This window comes from Megascapheus bottae, chromosome 23 (assembly GCF_031878675.1).
Source record: "Megascapheus bottae isolate mThoBot1 chromosome 23, mThoBot2.hap1, whole genome shotgun sequence".
In the NCBI taxonomy this organism is placed as follows: domain Eukaryota; kingdom Metazoa; phylum Chordata; class Mammalia; order Rodentia; family Geomyidae; genus Megascapheus; species Megascapheus bottae.
The window spans coordinates 22,098,345-22,121,227 of NC_143531.1; the positions used below are offsets into that span (position 1 = coordinate 22,098,345).

Below are 22,883 nucleotides of genomic sequence, written 5' to 3' on the forward strand. Positions count from 1 at the left end.
GGGTTTGGCATATGTATGATGACATGCATCCACAATTAGGGAATCATCAGAGTAGTTTCTCTGCCTCCAAAATGACCTGGGCTCTACCTAGTCACAGCTTCTGCCCTGCCCGCAGCTTGGGCAGAATCCATCCATTTCTTCTGCCTATCATAATGAAAAGGTTTCTCCCTCTCCCTCTCCCTACTGTGTCTTTTATTTATTACATAAACACTGCTGATAGTAGAAACATTAAAATAGGGGAAGTCATTTTTTCCCTAATAAATAAATTGTCATTTGGTCTTCTTATTTCAAACCTGGGTTATCTTGGGGATCTTTTGGTGCCAGTACTAGGGCTTCAACTCAAGGCCTGGGCACTCTCTTCGATCTTCTTCATCTAAACTTGGCACATATGACAGTCTACCAACTTTTTGCTAGTCACTTGAAGATAAGAGTCTCAGGGGCTTTCCTACCTGGCTTGGCTTCCATCCTCAGATCTCAGTTTCCTGAATAACTAGGATTATAGGCATGAGCTGCGAGCGTCTGACCTCAAAGTTGTCTTTTGGATATATAGTTTATCCTCATTATAGGTCAGAGTGGGGGTTTAGCTCTATCATACTTCTTTTTTCTCATCATTACTCTCTAAGTGTGCAGAGTGTCAGGTTTGAGGATTTTTCCAAGAAAACATTTGCAAGTAGTATAGCACTTCAACCTAAAAGCATTTATATGAGCAATAGATTTCTGGCCCTAATTCACTGAGATAGTCCAGGTTCAGGTTCTGTCTGCTTTCTGCCTAGGTTTATGCCAGAGCCCAACCTGCCTCCTCTGGTCCTCTACGACACTGAGTCTCTTCCTCCTGAAAGTGCAGACCCTCAACAAGTGGTCAACATCGACCAGATCCGGGCCATGCTCCCTGAGCTCCCCAGTGTGACCCGCCAGCGGCTGGTCCAGCAGTACGGGATGCTGCCAGAGCACAGCTTCACACTCCTGGTACGTGTGGAAACGAGGCGGCCCTGCACACAGGTGATGCTCTGCCGAGGTCCAGTGCGGGGCGAGCTCTGGGGCTGGCAGGTGTCACCCTGTACCGTGTGTGAACAGATCTCACAGCCATTGTTTTTCCTGCCAAGAAATCAACAACTGTGGCTCCAAATACTGTAGCTCAGTGCTTTCCCATGTGTCTTCAGGACAAAGGAAAATCAATGTGTAGGTTTTGTGGATGTCTAACAGTATTGAACCACGACAGAGGCTGGAAGGATGTTAAGTTCTTAAAAGCCAACTCGTTGTTTTACCAGTTGTGGAAGAAAACATTAATTCAGACCAAAGGTCTGTCATTCTTAAGAGGCTTGCTGATGTGGCTTTCAGGCCAGTAGAGAATCAGACCCGGGAACTCTGCTTCGGGAGTTCCCATCCTCTGCAGAGCTGTTGGCACTTGGCAGGTTTCTTTGTCATGGCAACAGTGAAGGGAGGTGGTTTCAGGAGGGAGGTGGGGTTTTTTTTTTGCCGTTGTCATGGTCTCATCTGTGGGAGGAAGTGGGAAGTTTTGCAGTTGAGTCTTTCAGAGAGTGGGTATATGCTCCGGATATCTTTCACAGTCTGTGAAACTGAATTTCTGTCTTTTACATAGCCAATAATAACTCCATAGGAGTGTTACATGTAGGTTTATCTGCCTCAGTAATAGCACAGTCGTGAGGTATGTGGCAAGGCAGGCACCCATTGGCTAAAGGAGTGATTCTTGTTATCCTCCCTCCATCGGCTACTTCGAGAAGTAGAACACCTCAAATGAAAAGTCCTGTTTGTGACCGATACAGATCAGCCACAATCTGTTCTGTTCTGATATTAGAAGCAGGCGTCATCACTGTCTTTCGTGGGCTGCCACTGTATTCATGTTACATCTGTGGGATTCTGTGGCTGCACTCCATTCATCTGTGTACCTTGCTCATCGTCAGAGACAAGCACAGCTTCACAGTGTGTATTACTCAGTGTGTACCACAGCAGTGCTCAAGGTCCTCGAAGGAGTCAATGGCATCGTCTCCTACAGAATACCCTGAGCCTATTGCGACTCATGTAGGTTTCGGAGATTTATGTAAGAAATTTCAGTTTTAGTCTTAGACATTTTTGCCATTTGAAATAAATGCTGAATTCCAGATCTGCATTCCACTGCTGTTTGCCAGCAGATGGATGAGAAGACCGGGACCAGGTTCTCAGCCTCAGAGACTCATTTACCTTGCCTCATGTGGCCTTTGATCTGCCTCCCAGCCCCTTTGCTTTTGTTTCTTTCGGTGAGGCTGAAATTTCTACTTAGGGCCTTGTACTTGCTAGGCAAGCACTCTAACCCTTGAGTCACATCCCCCAGCCCTTTTTGCTTTCATTGTTTTTTGAATAGAGTCTTGTGCAGTTGTTCAGCTCAGCTTGGTTGAGATCCTGTTTAGACTTCCCATATAGCCAGGATTATGCACATAAACCACAACACATGGCAAAGCCAACATGATACACCAAGGTTTCTTGGTCATTTCTTTGCCCAAGACTGATTTCAGAGACCAACTAATTAACTATAATATAACATGAAAAAAATCTTTTTTCTATATCATCTTTCTCCATAAGAGAAGGAAAAGAACTTTTTGAAAGCTCCTCAAAAACATGGCTATTTTTGTTCAAGGCACTCTCTGAAAATATGCACTTTCTTTAGAGAGCGCCCCTGTAGCACACACGCTGTGTACGTCAGGGACGCAGCTTTCTGGCCTCTGAGCGTAACACCTGGGAGAGCAGGGCCACTTGCCTGTTTGTGTTTGTGTCCCATGTTCACCCAGGAGACCTTTGCCAGGCAATAAGCATTGGCTAAGAGTGAGTGACAAATGAGTGACTGTTTTTAAGGCCTGGTTTAGGAAAACATTATTTCAATATTTTTAGTAGCCTCTCCTGTATAACAAGTTTGGAGAGAAGAGCAAAGTTTTTTGTTTTGCCAGTTTTGAAGATTGTTGTTATGGGTTTTTGCTACCTTAACAACGTGCTAATATTTATAGCTTGGGGTAGGTGATTTGTTTAAAAGACACAAGGACTAGTACTTGAAATTTCCAAAATGAATGGAAATAGGAGATAGCACCTGCCTGAGAATGATTGAGACCAATTGTTTTCTCAGAATCACCCAGCCTGAGCCTTTTATGGCTTTGTAATCATTGGAAGCTCAGTTGCTCATAACGTGCCCCAAAATGACACGTTCCTGGTTTTTTCTCTGCCTTCATCAGAAACACAGCAGATTGCTGAGAAGGGCAGATGCACAAATCTAATGAACCATCTTTCAATTTAAAGAGTGCCCAGGAGTATTCATTAAGTAAATAGCGACAGTGGAGGTGTGCTTTGCAGAGCTTCTGTGTTTCGTGCCTTTGGCAAAGGCTTATTTCATTAAGCAGAACGTGCACCCCCACCCCCACACACATGCTGTCCCCACAAATAACACGAAACTTCAGAATTTAACTCACCTCTAATTTGTTGTGTCATTTTTCTGATGTATTAAACTGTTAGCACTATCTTTGATATTTACAGAACTCGTGTGTGTGTGTGTGTGTGTGTGTGTGCATGTGTGTATGTGTGTGCATGCGTGCATGTGTGCGTGCGTGTGTGTGCACGCACACACTGATACTAGGCCTTGAATACTCAGGACCTCATGCTTTCACTTGACTTCTTTGCTCAAGGCTGGCACTCTACCACAGGAACCATGCCTCCACTCTAGCTTTTTGCTGGTAATTGAAAGTAAGAGTCTCATGGAGCTTTCTGTTTGGCTATATCTTTGAACCACGATCCTCAGATCTCAACCTCGTAAGTAGCTTGGATTACAAGTATGAACCACTAGTGCTCAACAGAACCTTTAAGTAAACATGATACCTTAGCATCCACCAGCGTATCAGGCACATGGTAGTTCTACTATGAACACTAGGCCAGTTATTTTATGAAACACAATCAGAGAACCTAGGTTTGTGTAAACCTTTTGGCCATGCTGTTGCTTCTGAAGTTGCCAGATTGCCCCATAAACAAACATTTGGTGCTGTCTGCTGGGCTGAGTGAACATCAGTCACCTCTAGTGAAAAGAAGTCATGCCAGGTTTTCCAAGTGGAAAAATTAAGTCCCGGAGATTAAAGTACTAGAAACTGTCCTGGACAGCTTTATTTATTCTGTTTTCTTCTGCTTTCTCTCGAGTGTACATGGCTCGTAGGGGTCTGAATCCTTGGGTCTGAGGTTTGTCTGCCTCGAGTAGAGTTTGTAGGAGTTGTAGGATGGATGATTTTGCCAGGTTCTTAGAAAGGACCAGATGTGAGCTCTGGGACAGAGCTCACCAGGTGTGTATAAATCTGGTATATGGAAAGCTTTCCGTGATAGGACACAGTGCCCTGTGCCATTGTCAAATGAATGCTTGGAGTCACTCTCAAAGGGTGAGTAGAGCTCACAAGGGAATGACTTGCACCCCAAAGATGGAATATATCAGAATCTTCATTGATTATAAAAAAAAAAATCTAAATACAGCCAAACAAGCCATGGTAGTTCATGCCTGTAATCCCAGTTACTGAGGAGGCAAGATTTGTTTACCTCTATTTAGCCAGCAAAAATCCAGAAGTAGATCTGTGGCTCAAATGGTAGAGAACAAATCTTGAGCAAAAAAAAAAAAAAAAGCTAATGACAGCACCCAGGCCTTGAGTTCAGTCCCAGTACAGGAACAGATTAATTAGAATTAATTTACTAATATAGCGAAGCAGACTCCTGAGAATATGCTGCCAGGGAGATGAGCATTAACACTAAGCAACAAGCAAGCACAACTCAGTGAGAGGCTTGCAATGGAGGGGAGAGATGGGGAGAATGATGGAGGGGTAACTGATCAAGATGCATTCATAAGCCATCATCTTGGATTGAAACCCCTTTGTACAACCACTTAAAGATAATAATAAAATAGATATTAAAAAGAAAAAGAAATTTCCCACCTGGTCCCTGTGAGACCACAGGAAACTGTGATGGTGACGCCTTGAGCCGGCAACTGCACTATATGGCTGTCTCATCTTTGTATTCACCATGAAGACATGTCATACTTGAACAACTTCATTTTCTCCAGCTGTTTCTCCTCCATTGAAAGTCATCATCTTTTGTTTCTAACATCACAGAAAAGGTTAAAGTGTCTCCAAGGGACAAAAAAGCAGAAAAGCCATCATGACCATAGGTGGTTATTAAATGAATTGTTTTTCAAGAATTTGACTTGGTCTGTAGTGAGGCTAAAACTGACCTAGTTTATTTTCTGGATGAATTGCCTACAAAGCAGTTGTTCATGACAAATATCCATCCATTCCACATGGAGTCTCCCCGGAAAGCAATAGCACATGCAGCCACCCTGACCCACCCTGCACTGTCTGGCCTCCCTGGGTGCAGGCAGCGTCTGTCGCCACCTTCTAACTACTGTTGAAGGAAAACCCTTTGGCCAACCTTGCTTCACACTGTATTTCCCTCCCATGCAATTTTCAAGATTGATTGTATTCTGCATCTTACAAATTGTGTCTGGGGCTTGCCAGCTTCAGGATGCTTTTACAATTATTCTCCTTGCTGGAAATATACTTGAAAAGCCGTCTGGTAATTAGAATAGAAGAGATATGTCTTTGGAAGCTCTGAATGTCTTTCCTCCCTGTACTTCCTCTCTGGTGGACAGGCTCCTGGGGGTCCAATGCCCAAAGCACCCTCCCTTACAAGACCCCGTCAGCTGCATCCACAAGGCAGAAAGAATGGGATTCTATGACACTGTGCATTGTCTGGGTGCTGGGAGCTTCCAGTGAGTTCCTTGGGTGGGGAGGCTGCAGAAGAGAGGCACGGGACTCCTGCCCACCCCCCTCCGCTCTCCCAGAGGCCAAGGTAGTGTGGTGGTGGGTGTGCCCTGCCTTCCTCCCTGACCTGGGAATGGGAATGAGTTATGTGACCTGGATGTCAGAGGCAGAGAGAAGGCTCCCCATTTTCTCCTTCCAGTTTCTAAGCTAGTTATGGGGCACCTCTGCAGTATCTTTAATGTTAAAGAACCTTTGAATAGCTGGCTGCTATCGTTTAAAAACTAAAGCAATTGGGAAGCTGGACGGTGGCTCACGCCTGTAATCCTAGCTATTGAGGAGGCTGAAATCTGAGAATCGAGGGAGCCCAGGACTAAAGTCTGTGAGACTCTTATCTCCAGTTAACCACCAAATAATTGGAAGTGGCCCTGTGGCTCAAGGGGTGGAGCAGTAGCCTTGAGCTGAAGAGCTCAGGGACAACATCCAGACCCAGAGTTCAAGTCCCACGACCAACAACAACAACAAAAGGAATTGGGAATATGCTTTCTTTTTGTTGAGGCCAAAGGATAATTAGGTCACTGATAGCGCTGAGCTGCCATCTCCAAGAGCCCCGCCCTTGCTCAGAGTGTGTGTGTGTGCCACCCGCACAGCCTCTGCCCAAGCGCCTTGTGTCAGACTCTTGGGGCTGCCCATTTCACAAGGATGCCCTTGGGATGACGTAAGCTTAAAAAGGAAACCTTTATGACAGTACATTACTATAATTGTTCAATTATCTGAGTTGTTTGACTCTTACCGTGTTTGATTTATGAGTTAAACTTTTCCATGCCTACGAGTATACAGGAAAACATAGGGTTTCATAGTATCCAGGGTTTCAGGCATTCCTGAAGGGGGAGGTCTCAGAATGTATCCCTGTGGATAAAGATGGGGCGGGGTTGCCTTGTATAGTAATTACCCTTGAAAGCTTTGATCTGTCTGGGATCGCTAATCTGCATCCCTTGAAGCTGCCAAGATACCCACCTATCACATAACCAGCTGTTCACCAGCTCATGCTTTCTGGGCTTCTCTTTCTTCCCTGGATCGGCCCTGAGCAGCTGCCTGGATCGGGTTTTATGCTGCCTATAAATAGAGTCCAGCCTCGTTTCTAGACGTTCACGAGGTCCGTGGGGTGCGTGCCTTGGGACTGCAATGGAGAAATCCGCCTTCATCCTATTCCAGCTGGGTAGTGTTCTGACAGTGCATCATCTGTGAAGGGACAGTACAAAAGATAGGGAGCACATTGCTCCCTGCAAGGGTAAACTGAGGCTTCTTACCAGAGCAGGCCATGAATCAAGGGCCGGCAAACCCAGCAATCATTGAGGTGCCTATTGGTATCTAAGGCTGAGCTGACCTTGGCTCGGTGTGTCATTGAATGCCATGGGAAATTCAATTAAAAGGTGGAAAGGATGCATTTGAAAAATTGTGCTTACGACAGGGCCCACTGTTGCTGCAGCTCTGGCGGGGAGGTGGGGTAGGGGCTTCAGCTAATAAAGATCCCCCTAATGGATGTGTTCTTTCTGCATTACTCATCATGTGATTTTTATGTAAGGAATTATTGGTCTACTGTTTTTCTGAGAAAACCAGATGGCAGCACTGTTCTGTTCACTAGAGACTTGTGGAATTTGTGCCAAGTTTATTAGCATTTGCCAGTCTTAGGGAAGAACTAAGAAAACTAGAAAGGCCAAATGCGCATAGTTGTGTGTAGAGTTCTCTCCCGGAAAGCAGGCTTGTGCTCTGAGCACAGGTGAGATGGCCCTTGAGAAGCCTGTATTGATCCATCATCCTTTGGGCAGCAGCAGGGGCAGCAGCCATACCGGAGCAGCCTCCTGCAGACCCACTCGCTACTGCCGCTCCATCACCATCCCAGATTTTCATGTCCGCTTTCAGTTGTGCACTGAAACCACGGACCCCTTAGCGAAGCATAGCTCCAGCTCAGAGAAACTTCATCACAGCCCCGACTTGAAAAGACAAACAGAAATCTGCCTGGCTGTGTTATCCATCCAATAACAAAAGCACCCAAGGGTGGAGGAATAGACATTCATCACATCCCAGCCACGCAGCCAAGCCTGAGCCCAAGTGCAATATGTCTAGGTAGATTCAGAAACCTTCCTTTGGCAAGGCAGCATTCTCCTGACGGCTCATTTCACTAGCCGACCGGCTTGTCTGAGTGAGAACAAAAGGCGTTCTGCCCGGCTGATGTAGGCCCGATCGTGCTTTTTTCCTTCCCCAGTGATTCGAGTGCCTGTTCTAGAAGTTGGAGTACTTTTCTCAAGTTAAGCAATGCTGCCTCTTCACATAGCCCAGGATTTGCCTTTATCTGTAGTCAAGCGTGGGCTGCTGCAGCGGCCTTTGCCCTGATTTAGCATGAGCAGAATAATAGCATTGGCTCAGAAGGAGATTCAGGAGATGATTATGGGATTATTCGGTAGGCTTGTCACCAGAGAATTTATCTGTTACAAAGAGCATGTAGATTTTTTTATTATGGAATTTCTACTTTAACAACTATGTGTATATTATAACTCGTTCACTAGCTCCACTTTGAGTACACTTCTGTTAGTATAGCTTGCTTCTTTCCAGTATCCTACGTTTCCAGAAGGTTCTTTGGATTCATGTAAGATTCCCTGAAAAGGGCAGGGGTGAGAGCATTAGTACAAAGGCAAGAAGATTGCAAGGAAAGTTGGGCTTGATTTGCTGCATCCAGAAAGAGAAGTCTGCCGTTTACAATGCATACGCTGTGCATTTGGAAATTCCAGCTTCCTTTACATCAGTGGAGCATGTCTTTGTTCCTGATTTATTAAGGTGAACTTAGCTAAGTTTTCAGGTTCTGCCAAATCTCTTTGAGCTGGCAATTCACCATAGTAGCTAAGTCAAGGAGGGCCCTCCTCCCATTATTCTCATGTATAATTGTGGCAGTACGAGCACGCAAAGTGAATGTGGCACGAGGAGCCCTTGAGCCCGCCACTGGCCTTCCCCTGCACTTCCCTTGGCCCTGCGCCGATGCAGCACTTGGTTCTATTTATAGAGTGAACAGAAAGACATGACCCTAACTTACACAGCTGAGAGTCCAGAGAGGCTCCAGCAGTCTCTCCGAATCAACCCAGAGCCCAATGAGAGGCAGGCTGGCTGTACCAAATTGACTCCAAAGGCCCGGAAGCCAGAGGCTCCCAAGTTGCTACTCGTCTATTCTAACTGGGTCCTGTGTGCCCTGTTCCTCCTCATTCGAAAATACTCCAGAGCCATTCCTGTCTCCCTACTTCTGCAGATGATGTGAAGATGAATACCAATGTTAGGATCCACTTTTAATTTTTCAGAGTTAGAGCGTTCCTTCTTGGTTTGCTTATTCCTTCTTGGTTTGCTTGCTTTGTTACCATTTTTTTCTAGCAGTCACTAGGACTTCAAATAGGACTGCTCAGAGACTAGACGTGACCTTAAACCCAGGGTCTAGTCCACTGGGTACCTGAGTGACACAAAGGGGCAAGTGAGCTGTAGGGGTGGCACAGTCAACTACTCTTAGTTCCAATAGGGCACAGACTTAAAAATACTTCTCCTCTGAAACAATTCTGTGTGAATGTACTTAACTGTTTGGTGAAAAAGATCAGAATTTACTGATGACATCTCTATTTTACTGAGGAAAAAGCAGGTGTTTAGTCAGGTAATCCTAGCTACTCAAGAGGCTGAGATGTAAAAGACTGCAGTTCAAGGCCATGAGCATCTACATCTAAACTAACCAACAAAAAGCACTGCCGGGATGTGACTCAAGTGATAAAGCACCACCTAGCAGGCCAAAGGTCCTAATACAGACCACTCAGTAGTGGCCAAAAATTTGAAGAAGAAAACAAATAGGTGTCTGAAAAGGTTAAGGGTAGATGTTTCCAATTTGCCTTCAGAATGCTGATCTTTCATTTTGAGGTGCTTTATATATAATTTTTTTTTTTTAACAGAATGAAGTTGGCCTACTGGAGTTCTTCCAAAATGTGATGAAAGAAACTAGGGCAGAGCCAAAAATGGTGGCTAGCTGGGTTCTCAACGTCCTCCTGGGCTATTTAAAGCACCAGAACCTCGCTGTCTGTGAGAGGTGAGTGTGGCTGGGGATTTTTCTTCCTTTGTCGTGAACTCTGTCCCAAAGCAGTGGAAATGGGGCAGCCTGAGTTTTTTTCTCTTTCTATTCTCCCTCGGGGTCTCCTAACATGACAATAAACATCCCCTGTGAATTTCACGTTGTAAAAATATTCTCTCTCCCATCTGAAAACTCACTTATTTGTTCAGATTGGTGGCTTTGCCTGTGTGCTGCACTAGGAGGTGGCAGCATGAAGGATGGATACGACAGGAAGTTTAAACACTGGTGGACATATAGGCCCATGAGAAAACAGTCCCCTCAGTGTGCTCTCGTTATGCCGGAATACTCAAAGAGGGGACCAGAATGCTCCGAGCTGGGAGCAGTTCTCTCTCCCCTGACTCAGTGTCCAGATTTCTTGCCTCGTCACCCAGGTAAAATTGATGGCAGTCTTTCCCAGTCTAGCAAGAGGAAGATGTTCAGACAAAAAGGATAAAGGAGTGACCACATTCCATCGGACATGCTGAGTTTGAGCTGCCCGTAAGACTGCCACTTGGTGTCGGGGCAGTAGGCACAGGTATCCACAGCTGATGAGAGACCTGTGCCTATACAGGAGATGTTTCATGTGACCATTATTCAGCACATATCTGTGGACTCTGCCCTGTGCTGACCCGAGGAACAGCTGTCCTCAGGACAGGCGCAGGTCCTTTGGGGAAGAAGTGATTCTCAGAGCAGTGGGCGTGGGCGTGGATGCTGAGAAAGAAGAAGGTGCCAGCACAGCAAGACCTGAATAAGGGATGAGCAGGGGCCATCAGCCCGGAGGAAGCAGAGAGAGGTCAGGGCCTCCCCGGCCTCACATCTGCATCTTTGGTGCCCCAGCCTCCAGAACCATGAGACGTACATTTGTGTAGTTTGTACATCTCTCAGTCTCCCCAGTAGATCAAGGCAGGTATGGGCTCACAGGGGGCAGAAACCTGCTCTTCTGTATCCTCTAGAAACCTAGCTCAACCTCCCCGCTTGTTACAGGTTCCGCATAGTCTTCACTGGAAGATAATTAGCTGTCATATTTTCCAGGATTGCAGAACATCCAAACAACCCACATTTTTAGAAAAACCTGATTCCTGATTACCTGTCAGTAAAGATGAGAGGCTGGAAGGTGAATATTGGTTTATTTTTTCAGCCTCTTGCCCTTCTTCCATTTGAGATTTAATCAGGATGATTTACAGACCTTCCAAATATCAATTTAGATACTCTCCAGATGCTCCCCTGATTCTTCTCAGAGCTACTTTTTTTCCATACTTTGGGATAAACAAACACCTTCAAGAATAACGGAATACCCAGCCTGCTGGCTGTTTTGTTCATTCAAAGCCGCTAGCAAGGTTCCCTGCATTCAAACAAGAGCACAGTAGACTACATTTGGTTACCTTGTATGCCATTTGTTTGGAATTATTGGAAATTGGTACTGAACTATTTATCTAGGAGTTTCCAAAGAAGAGTGAGTGGAGAGACCCTGGACTTACAGGGAGGGTGTTTTTGAACGGCATGGAACATTTCAGAAAGACTTTTTTTTTTTAACACAGACACAGTCATGTACTATTTCTAAGCTGTTCCTATTTTAAACTAGTACCCTAATGACCTCAGGTAGACAGCATTTCGTTAGCCTAGTTACTGTATAGATACAGAGCTTGCTAAACCATTTATTTGTAAAGAACTAGGCCACAATGAAGTCTTGAGATACAGCAGTCTAGCTGTATCTCACTCCCCAGCTCATCCCTGAATGTGAATTCCTGACACTGGACAGTGTTCACACCTCCCCCACCCCCCAACCGTTGGTGCCATGATATCTTGGAACACAGATCACAGATTTAGATAAAATGGATTCTGGGTCCATCTGCATATAGAAAGCCAGTGTGTATCTGCAGCGGACAGAGTGGGCATGGCAGGGTGACTTCAAGTTCCCTTATGGAAAATCTTGTACAATTAAAGGAATTTATATTTGCACAGTCACACTTGCAAAAGTGGCTCTGTTAGCTGTTTTGTTTGAAGTCACTTTGAGGCTGATCTGCCCCTAAAAAATACTTAATTACTAGATTTCTTTTTTACCCCTCTGTTTGTGGTTCATGAATTTTACAGCTCCCTCCCTTGCTAACTAATTGCATTGAGCAATAGTCTTTGATGCAACCTTTGCCAAACAGCTATTATTATTGGGTGGTAAAATAAAGGGGAAAACACAATCACAAAAATGTGTTAGATTCTAAAGTACAAAATAAATAAGTAAAATGAAATAAGAGACCAATTGGTGTCTGTGTTAGTTTTATCTTTGGTATGTTTACTTAAATGTAAGAGCTAAGATTCTCATAACCATCAGTAGATTCTGTGACAGTGTGACATGCTGACTCTCTCTCTCTCTCTCTCTCTTTCTCTCTCTCTGGTGGCTACCAGTCCTGTCACACCCTCTGCGCTTGCTGAGCTCCTCAACCTGCTGGACAGTAAAGCAATTTCTTCATCTGCAGCTAAACAGGTATGTCCACACTTCCAGAAGCTTCTTACTGCTCCACTGTCCCAGTAAATGTTTTTTGTGAAATCCAAAAGCCATCACTAAATGAATTTCATAACTGAAGCATTAAGTGCTTGTTGTGATGGAAGGTTTCATTTAGCAAAGCTAAAAAACCTTGTGCCACAGCAGGAGAAAGCAGGCAGGTTGTGCCTTGGCTTTGCTTTCTAAGGAAATAGTTATTGTCTGTCTTTTCCCTTCAGTGTCCCCTAAATGTTTATGTGAAATATTGGGTGTCCCCAGTAGCTCTTGGGGGCTGCAACATGTAGTTGATTTTACCAGCACAAGCAGCCTGCCTTGGCTCCCAGCCAGCCCCAAGGCTGCCTCCATCTCTATCTCTGTCACTTGTCTTTGGAGATCTCACCCATCCTCAGCAAGGTGGGAGAGGTTAGACAGGCACACATTTAGTAGATGGAATTTTCCAGCATCCTGGAAGGCAGCCTCATCCTCTACCTCCAGCTATCCATGTGAGGTGGCGAGATTCCTAAACTCCGAAAACTCCTACAAGTAAGTACCCACAAGATAAAGAATTCCTAGGAGTTCTCTTCTCAACTTCAGAGAGCACACAGCTGTCAGTGCTGCAGCCCATGCCTAATGTTATTTTAATGGTGCCTTTTGCATTTAATATTTATACGCACCGACAGCAGTGGCAGGTTACAAAGTGAGGCTTTGAGTAGTGGCTGTTTTGGGCTAATTATGGGTACGGCAGAGCATGCACTGGCTCTCTGCTGCGAACTAGAGACAGGGCTGACAGAGGCTCTGCCGAGGCACCTCCAGCGAAGCTGTCGACCGTTGGGCCCTACCGCTTGCAAAAAGCCTTTGGCTGTGTGCATGTCAGAGGAATACAAATGTTTATGACAATGTTCAGCAGTTGTGGAAAAATGAGATGGCCCGGGGGCAGGAAGAAACTATACATACGTGTCTAAGAACAGATGAATAGTAGCATTTGAAATGAAACAGGAAAAATCTTCCTCATCTCCTTCCACCCACCCAGCCCCACAAAAAAAGAAAGAAAGAAAGAAAGAAAGAAAGAAAGAAAGAAAGAAAGAAAGAAAGAAAGAAAACGACAAACACCTAGTGCAGTGAAATGGTTCCAGTGGGAAGACATGGAAAGTACTGGAAGACGCTGACAGCTGGGTTCAGAAATCAACACGTTTGCCCTTTATCCACTCACACTGTGTTAAAGGAGGTGGATGAATCCAGGCTCCTATGAGATCTTTGAAGAGCAGGAAAGGCCTGATTTGAACAAATAGTGTTTAATGTGTGCTGTGCAAGATGAGTCTCCCTGATAGGTCACTGTTGAGGGCCAAGGCAGTGGGGTTGGTGCTGTCTTCCCTACTTTTTGGTTACTGTTGAGGAAGCCACTGCTTTTACTGAGCAAGACGGGGAGGCTAATGTTTATTAAGAATTTAATACAGGGGCCAGAAGCATGGCCTAGTGGTGCAGTACTTGCCTAGCATGCATGAAGCCCTGAGTTTGATTCCTTAGTACCCCGTACATAGGAAAAGCCAGAAGTGGTGCTGTGGCTCAAGTTGGTAGAGCACTGGCCTTGAGAAAGCCCAAGGACAGTGCCTAGGCCCTGAGCTCAAGCCCAGGACTGGAGAAAAGAAAAGAAAAGAAGAGAAGAGAAGAGAAAAGAAAAGAAAGAAGAAAGGAAGGGAGGGAGGGAGGGTTGGTTTAATACAGAAAAAATAGATTCTGAGATTCTACTTGCTATTACTCCACCTCAATGAGTAATTACATTGAGAATCTTTTTTAGGTTTTTGCTGGTCCTAAGGCTTAAACTCAGCTTGGTCACTCTTCAGGGACAGTGCTTTTGGCTTTCCTGTGATGGATTAGAGATGAGTTTCATGGACTTTTTCTGCCCAGGCTGGCTTTGAACTGTGACCCTCAGATTTCAGCCTCCTGACTAGCTAGGATGGCAGGCCTGCACATCCTTTTATGTCTTATTTTTATAGTGAACTGGAAAGGGTAAAAATAAAAAAAAAGTACTGAGAATTAACTTTTCCTGAATTTCACCAGAGCTGAAATAGGGTATGGTTCTAGAAACCTGTGAGAACAGAACTCGTTGTACCAGAAACCAGCACTGCCGCTGACAGAGCTGGAAGAGGCTCCATTAGCCATTAATTGAGCAGGGGCTGAGGGCTGAGGTTGACAGTGGAGCCAACTCCTGGGGACAACAGAAACGCACACAGCCTCATCCTGTCCTGATTCAGCTCCAAATTCCGAAGAATGCCCCGCTTTGCATCCTAATTTGTTATTAATCCGTCTCTCTCCGCCTGTCTCTTGCTGACATTGTTCCCAATTATTTCTATCCCTCCTACATGTCACTGCACCCTCAGCCCAGGTGCTCCCAGGGGGATTCTGAGATGTGCAGCCTCGGTCCCCGCATCCGGGGGGCCAGGCAGTGAGAGTTTGCTCCCACAGAGCAGCCCTGTTTCCTGAAAGGAGAAATAGAAGCATGCAGATAAAACACCAGCGAGCAACCTCCCGGGGACTGCAGACAAAACCACCCTGTGTTCCTCTCCAGAGATTAGGGCTGTGTGCTGACTTGGCAGGGGGCAGTCCCCTTCCCCTTCCCTTACTTAAGGACAGGGCCAACCTGCACGTATTAGACTCCCAAACCTGCAAGTAGCCTCCCAGAATGCCCCTGGCTGTGGCCCAGCCTACTGGCCAAGTCACTGCTCTGGGCATCGTGCCAGCTCTGCCTGGAACAGACGTGATGATCTCTTCTGAACACCATCCAGTTTAACACTCACAGGGGGACCAGGCCAAATTAGGGTCCAGAGAGATGAAAACCATGCTCGGCATTCAAGGGTCCTGTGTCCCAGCCTCCTGCTTCCTCCTGTGGAAAGTGTCCCCAGTCATGGGACCAAAGCTGTAGTATGCTGGCTACCATTGCATCCGGGCATTAGTCCCTGTGCACTAAACTGTGCCCTGCCCTCCTAGGTGTCTGGCTTTGTGCCTTCCTCTCTTGATACTTGCCCCAACCAGCGAGGGTACTTCTTTCTCTCTGGATCACAGCCCTGCTACATCTGCTGAATAGTACCTTCCCCTGCACCCTGATAAGCTCAGGACTGAAAGGGATGGGGTCTGGGTGCTTTCCAGCAAGCCACCTCAGATGGCTGGCACTGAAGCTGGAGCAACCCTTGAGTATAGTTGCAACGTATATGTTCCACCCCCAGTGCCATGACAGTGAGATGCCCCTCTGCAGTGGGGCTGGGGGGGGAGTTCTTCCCAGCCTTTGAGGAGGGCGGGGGTCCCACTTTACCTACTCTGTTCATTTGGTGGCCTAAAGGGCCCAGCATTGTGTTCAGAAGTCCTGCTGCCCCTAATATCCATGTTGGGGGAAGGGATGAGGATGCAGAGGAGCGGCCATGCTTCCTCCCAGCCAGAAGCAGTTGCTCCAGGCCGGGGCCTCCCAGGGTGGGATTCACAGCATGCCGAGGCTTCCACTGCAGAAAGCTGCGCAGACTGAGGCCGTGCAGTGCAGTTTGGCTGGAGTCAGGCTGGGCCAGGCCACTCCCTGGCTCCCTCCGGCTTCCCGCCCTTCCTGCTTCAGTAAGGAGTGCAGGCCAGGAAGGAGCTGAGTCTGGGCTGCAGTAATGAATCCATGAATGTATTCCATCGGTGCCAGTCAGGACACGGGAACCACTGGCTTCCCCCTGGCTCCTTGGGCTGGTGAATACATGTCTCCAGCATCCCAGCGCCACACTCCAGCCCCACCTGTCCCATCTTTGGGAAGCAGCCGGCTCTGCACTTAGAAGCTTGTGTGCTGGTAGTGCAGTGCTGGCTTGTGGGCTGCTTCTTATGGCCCAGGCAAATCCAGCTAGAACTTACGCTGTCCGTCTTAGCTGTGCTGGGGCCCAGGTGAGGGCTGACTGCGTAGCTGGGCCTGCTTGAGGTCTCCAGAGCCAGAGAAATGGCTCTGTTGTCTTCTATGTCTGGAATTCACCCAGTGAGCCCATGGGCTGCAGGCAGTGTCCCAGTGGTCGACTAAGCAGTTCCCTCCTTGCTGGGAAAGAGCTCAGAGCAGATTTATTGTGGACAAGGCCTGCCCATGGTTTCTGCCCTGAGCTTGAGCATCCTTTCTCTTCCTGGACATTGGATCTTTCCAGAAGGAAACTGTTTCAGGAGTCTGTGCCAATGAACAATAAACATTGGTCCAAGTCAAAACATCTCCCAGTAGGGGATATTCTAACTTAGTTAAGAAAAATATATCTAATGTTACTAGTTCTTTTTAATCAAAGCTAGTGTTCCTGTAATAATGAAGAATGAGCAAGACACAAATTGTATGTGTGCTGTGACACAAAACCAAGGAAGCATGGGAAGGAAGAACAACAAAATATTAACATTGGTCATTTTGAATAGAAAGCTCGCGGTTTCTTTTTTGTTTTTCCCTTATCTTCAGTGACCATGTATTAACTTTTGTAATTAATTTTGTTATTAATTCAAGAAAAGTATAGCCTAGAAAGTGGACAGAGGAGCTCTCTGGAGTAGCGTGCATCTCCCCGAGAATGGGCCCCAGTAAAAGTCGCTGCCTTACTCCTTCAGCACCCCAAGAGCCCAGCAGTGCTTACCTGGCTTTGTCCTTTCTGGCTTTCTTCCTTCAGTAGGGGGCGCTGTTCCTGGGGAGCCAGGGTGGGTGACAGAAGGGAGAGGCGCGGGGTGGCAGTCTTCAGGCAGAGTGGAGCTGCAGTGCCAGTTGTGTTATGAAAAACGTTTGTGGCTTATATTGCTGCACATTGGAGAGAACTCGAGGTCCTGCACAGACCCAGCCTATGCCTCCCTGGTTGGCTTTGCCTGCTGTTCTAATTACTGAGAAGCTGTTTTTCCAGGAATAGAGCAAAGCTCCTGCCTGTTCCTGTCACCTGCATGGTAACAGGAAGGCCCGAGGGTGGCGATGGCTGTGGGCTGAGTGGAGGAAGGCAGTCTCACTCTGGCTCACTAGGAAAACAAATGGAACAAAGAGGAAAAGCAGCCTCCCTAAGAAATGTCTTCCCCACATGCGTTGGCCTTTCCCCAAGTTTGGTCTGTTTGGGGATTTTTTTTGGTTGTGGTTGTTGCCAATGTTTCTCAGGTGGAAAAATAATTGTAGAATGTTAACTATTAGTTACATGGGCAATTTAGGTTCAGCTCTACCTGTAGGGGAGCACAGAGAGACCCAGGCCCCCCGAGTCCTGTGACAGGTCTTTGATTATTCCCATTTTGCATCTTCATTTTGGAGCTACTCTCCTCACCCCCTAAAACTCCAGTTCTCAGCAGACTACTTGTAGATTATACAAGTGTGGGGTTACCTCCTGCTGCGCCTGGCTGACCCCAGCCTGTTACCCTGTGGACCCAGAGATGGTGGCATTGCTTCCTCCCGCACAGAGGGTCAGCGGCACCCAGGTGCCCTTTCCCACGTAACTGGGCAGAAGTGAATCTGCTGCTTCTTAATCTGCTTACTGAGTGGAGGTTTCAGAGAGCTGAGTCCTCACTCCTCCCTTCTCTCCCCCTCCCTGCTAGGTGTTCGACGAGCTGTGGAAGGGTGAGGGGAAGGCCGCAGCGCAGATTGTTGCAGAACAGCAGCTGGAACTGATGCAGGATCAAGAGGCCCTGGAACAGCTCTGCCATGCCACCATAGAGGGACATCCTCAAGTGGTGACTATGGGGTGGGGGGGCTGGGAGGGGAGCCTGAGTACCAGGGCAGACACCTGGGCACAGTTCCTGCTCTGCCTTGGAAGGCCTGGTGCTCACCATTGGTGTCCACTCTTCAGTTCAGGCCAAAGAGCTGGAATTAGGTGGATGCTGAGCAAACATGACTTCTTTTTCCAGAGAGGAAACTTCATGCTGGTCTAGCTCTTCATGGAGTTCTTTAAAGGGGTTTTAGTGGGTTTTCCATGCCCAAGTTCTGACCTCCCAGGCCTGTCACCCTTTACCGGGTTAGCTTTCCAGGCCACGTGGCTGGGGCTGCTTTACACAAGGATGGAGAGCGAAACTTCAGCTTCCTGCCTTTAAGAGGCAGGAAGAAAGGCAGAAATGAAAATTAGTTGTAAATTATAGGAAAAAAAATCTTTTGACAGGAACAAGGCTGAAAACCAAGTCATTTTGTGTCGTTAGCATAGTGAAAGATAGAAGAGGTGCGGTGGTGAGCGGCCCTCCCTCCCCGAGCCTAATCATACTGTCTAGATACTTGTCAGTGGGGAAGAAATTGCTAGCATCTCTTTCAGAATAATGCCTGCCCCCCCCCCCTCAGCGTGCCAGGACACTAAGGGCTCCATAAAGAGCTCTTGATAAGGAAAATGAGCCTGCCGGCGCCCGCACTCTCCATCTTCCTAACTCCTCTGCAGTGACTGATAAGGAAGCACTTGGTTTCAGGCTGGCCCTGTGGCCCTGAGCGCAGTCATGTGCTGAGAAGGGGCTGGAGCTTGTAGACATGGTTGATAGGAACTCAGTCCCTTCTGTCTGGCCGCCACCCTCCCTACCAGAGCCCCTGCCGCTCCTTCAGGCTCAGCATCCCGTAGACCCGTTTCTAATAAGTGGCTCTTCAGGGCAGACAGCCGAGGAAGGAAGCCTGGCTTCTCTGTTGTCAGTGGCACTGGGGAATTAGGGATCCTCTCTCTGATTAAAAGGATCCAGGGCTCCATCAGACTTCGTGGCACGGTGACACCCAGAGGACAGTGTCCTGCCTCTGCTGGCCAGCTGCACTGCGGGCTCTCAAGGCTCTCAGCCTCGTACTACCCCACTCTGCCTGGAAGGCGCCTAACAAGTGATTTCGCTCTCCACTTCCTCTCCTCATTCTGTATCTTGTATTAAAAGGGAAAAAAACTGAATTTAGTTTGCAGTAAACTTTCATTATCACTGAGGATTTTGAAGTCTGAAGCTTTTTATTCTCTCAATTTTTCTTTAAAGGTAGTGGACATGAAGAAGGGAAACCCCAGAGCTATAAACAAGCTGATTGGTGTGGTCCGGAGAGCAACCTTAAATCGGGCTGATCCAACTATGATAAAAGAAATACTGGAGAAGAAGCTGTCACTGTCATCGTCGTGAGCAGGGGGTCCCGGTGCCCGCAGGAGGTCAGTGTAGACCTGAGCCCAGGAGCCCACAACAGATGACGGCCGTGTACTGCACCTGCGGGTGTCACCACCTCTGGCCAAGCCACCCTTCTATGGGTGCTGTGTCACATGTGCGCCCGTCTTCCCCGACCCCGTCAGGGGGGAGAAGTCCACACCTCAGACCCACAGCTGCACACTCGCTGCTTTGACAGTGAAATGCTTCCACGATGCTAGTGATGGTGCTGGAAAACACTTGGGATGTGTCCTGTGTTTCCTCTAGATGAATGTGTGCGCTTCATACCAGGGCTGGGCCAGAGAGGCAAGGAAATAAGTGCAGGATGACCAAAACACATCAAATAAATGGGTGCAGCACAAATGCATTTGTTTCGGGAGGTCTAAAGAAGAGGGAGGCGGGAGGGTGTTGATATTACTGTTTGAAATAATCACGCATGAAGAGAATATCAGTGATATTAGCTAACCAACTCCCTACGGCTCCTAAAGGCTAGGCCTGAGAAATGAATTCAAAAGGCATTTCTTATTTTCAAATAAATTTAATGAATAAAATATATACTATATAGAAATGGATTCAAAAGACATTACAAGTTTTCAGACAAATTTAATGAATAAAATATATACTATATAGAAATGAATTCAAACGACATTGCAATTTTTCAGATAAATTTAATGAATAAAATATAGACTGAAATATCAGATGAAAATGCACTTACACTTCAAAGATTGTGTACTTGACAATTCCCCCCCCCCACACACACACACACAACCCCTCAGACCAAAAAAAAAAGATAAAGAAAATAAATGTAACTTTAAAGTCACTTGTTTTGCCTGGGACGAATAAGATTATAAGCTAGTAGGTCAAGATCATCACCTCTGCAATCGAGGTGTGGCGTACAAGTGTTGAGGAAGGCTGAGTTCCCACAACGGGGTGCCATTTCCTGTCTGCTTGCATGGTGCTTGAACACACTTCTGAGGACCAGCTTTACCAAAGCTGGGGGTTTTGTTGTTATTTTTAAGTATTTGTTAAGCCATGACATGAACAAACGAACACAGTCCTTGGAAAGCTCTGATTGTATAGCCGATTCTTTAGCCTGCTGAGAACAGAGAACTTTCCTTGGGGTCATAGCACCACTGGCAGCTGAGGGAGACAGGACTTCCCTCTGACCGAGCAAAGAGTCAAGCGCCCATCTTATCTACCCAATGAAAGGGATAGAGAAGAATCCAGCGGTGTGGTTTATTACAGGCAGGAGATGATGCTACTTTAGTAAAATATCTTCTTTTAAAGAGTAGTGGTTTAGAGGGTTACCTCACCCAGGAGGCTGTGTGTCCCACATTTTGTTCAGTACTGAAACTTACCAACCTAACAAGGGAAAAGGGGCAAACTCCTCTCTCGCTGCAAGTCTCTGGTTTACAAAGTTGCTTTGAGATTCCAATCCAACAGGATCTTTATTTTGTAAGAAATCTTAATTTTCAGTTTTATAAACTCCTTTTTCATCAGTCTAGCTTCTTGGTCATCAGGCCTTCCAGAAAACACTAAAGAATCTGTCCAAAGCAAGGGATTACCTAAATTGGGTGCAGCCAGATACAGTCAGCTAAAACTACTTTGTCAACAATGTGTGGACTGATGATTATGAGGAAAATATCAACATAAAACCCTGGGTCGTTCTAGTCTAATTTGGCCAGTTGCCTGCTCTCTTCAGTGTCAAAATTTTAAGCTCAGCTCTAACTGGAACTTGACTGTACATTCAAAAGGTAAGTTTATGTAACATCTTGAGAAATGCACTAAGTATGGTTCTGCTGGTACAGAGGCCTTGGTGAAATTTAACTTTGCATTCATGAATGAGTATAAATTGAGTCCTGTCCATTTAGGGGAAATTAAGGCATGTGTGTTGGTCCCATAGCCAACACCACTGTCATCTGTCACTGGCTTCCACACACCGGTAGGCTGGGTGTATAATGCCCAGGCACTCGCTGGGCAGAGAATAGCCTGGAGAGTGGACTTCCCCGCAAGTCAGCTGGAACCAGCTCTGGCAGGTCAGGCCCTGTGCATAGGTATATCATTTGGTGGTTCTGGTGGGGAGGCAGACGTGTGGGCGCTACAACTCGAATGCTGGCAAGTGAGAACATTCTGCAGGAATAGTATTCTACAGGAAATGAATTCATGCTCAGCCTTTTGTGGGGCTTCTTTGTAACTACTTTGAACTACTGTCCCTCTCAAGGTCTACAGGCAGAGAAAAACAGCAGTACTACACCAGGGTACTGAGGTGTTAGCTGAGTTCCTGCTGTATCCCAGCTCCTTTAAAAAAAAGGGGGGAGGGGGGGCTGGGAGTTTGGCCTAGTGATAGAGTGCTTGCCTAGCATGCACGAAGACCCTGGTTCGATTCCTCGGTATCACATAAGTAGAAAAACGCCAGAAGTGGTGCTGAGGCTCAAGTGGTAGAGCTCTAGCCTTGAGAAAGTCCAAGGACAGTGCTCAGGCCCTGAGCCCAAGCCCAAGCCCAAGACTGGCAAAAAAAAAAAAAAAGAAAGAAAAAAAAAGTGTGATTGCTGCTAATCTAGAACAAAGCCTTGAAAGTTTTGAGTTTTCAGCTTTGATCTGTGTGAAATTTACAGTTGAATCAGCTGTATCATTTCCAGCACTCTGGATAGTCCCAAGGGAAGAGGCACCAAACCTGTCTGAAAGCCATGTCATTGCCCATCACCAAGGCAATGTGGACGTTGCTGGCAGATTCCCTCACAGCTGTAGACACAGATATATGCCTCTGCGAACCAGTGTCACCACACTGCCCTGGATGGGGGTGGAGAGCATTGCATGAAACCATGCCCACTGCCCACTGCCCTCTGAGAAGGCTGAGTGAACTCTAGCAGAGATCAACACCAGATTCCCTCTCTGAAAACACTGCAGGCAAGAGGGCCTAGTTACTGTAGACTTGATCCAGAAAAAACTTAGTAGACATAGGGTGCTTCAGCCTCAGCTCCATGAAATGTGAGATCTGGCCTAAGAGATTCTCCTACCCTTGTCAGCTTCTGAAGCAATGCAGTAAATCTGAGCACACACCAGGAAATGGCCGTAATGCATGCCAAATGTAGCCTGGGATACATACCGAACACAGCCTGAGATACATACAAAAGTAGTTATAGCGGCCTGCCTACAGGTCTGTCACCTGAATGGGCAACAGTGAATTTGGTTGACCCACATCTCAAAAGACGGGAGCAAAAATCACTGATCTGATGGGATAGGAATGTCAAAACCAGCTAAAACACCCATTTGAGGGTACTCGGGGCACTATCTTATAGGGCTCTCCGCATACGCTCTGAGCCTTCTCTTCCCTCAAGTGCCTCATGGAAGTCTTTGTTAAAGCCCTGTTTATCCAGTTAATGAGCTGCCCAGATAATCTGTCCTCCAAACAAGTAATGGCCTA

General features: G+C 46.7%; 1 protein-coding gene and 1 long non-coding RNA gene across 2 annotated transcripts in view; one reads left to right on the plus strand and one right to left on the minus strand.

Annotated features, from left to right (window-relative positions):
* The window catches only part of Gatb (glutamyl-tRNA amidotransferase subunit B), a 57,269-nt gene extending 37,056 nt beyond the window's left edge, over positions 1 to 20,213 (plus strand). The window contains exons 9-13 of the mRNA XM_090356863.1: positions 774 to 966; positions 9,743 to 9,876; positions 12,298 to 12,376; positions 17,918 to 18,052; positions 19,304 to 20,213. Of these exons, the coding sequence (XP_090212989.1) occupies positions 774 to 966; positions 9,743 to 9,876; positions 12,298 to 12,376; positions 17,918 to 18,052; positions 19,304 to 19,441 (679 nt within the window). The 3' untranslated portion in view covers positions 19,442 to 20,213. The remainder of the gene's footprint in view (positions 1 to 773; positions 967 to 9,742; positions 9,877 to 12,297; positions 12,377 to 17,917; positions 18,053 to 19,303) is intronic.
* Positions 960 to 17,327, minus strand: LOC150047430 (uncharacterized). Its single transcript, XR_016539437.1, has 3 exons — positions 16,990 to 17,327; positions 4,944 to 5,108; positions 960 to 1,494 (listed from the first exon to the last, which is right to left on the minus strand). It is a non-coding gene; the product is annotated as an uncharacterized LOC150047430 (long non-coding RNA).
* Positions 20,214 to 22,883: the final 2,670 nt, after the last annotated feature.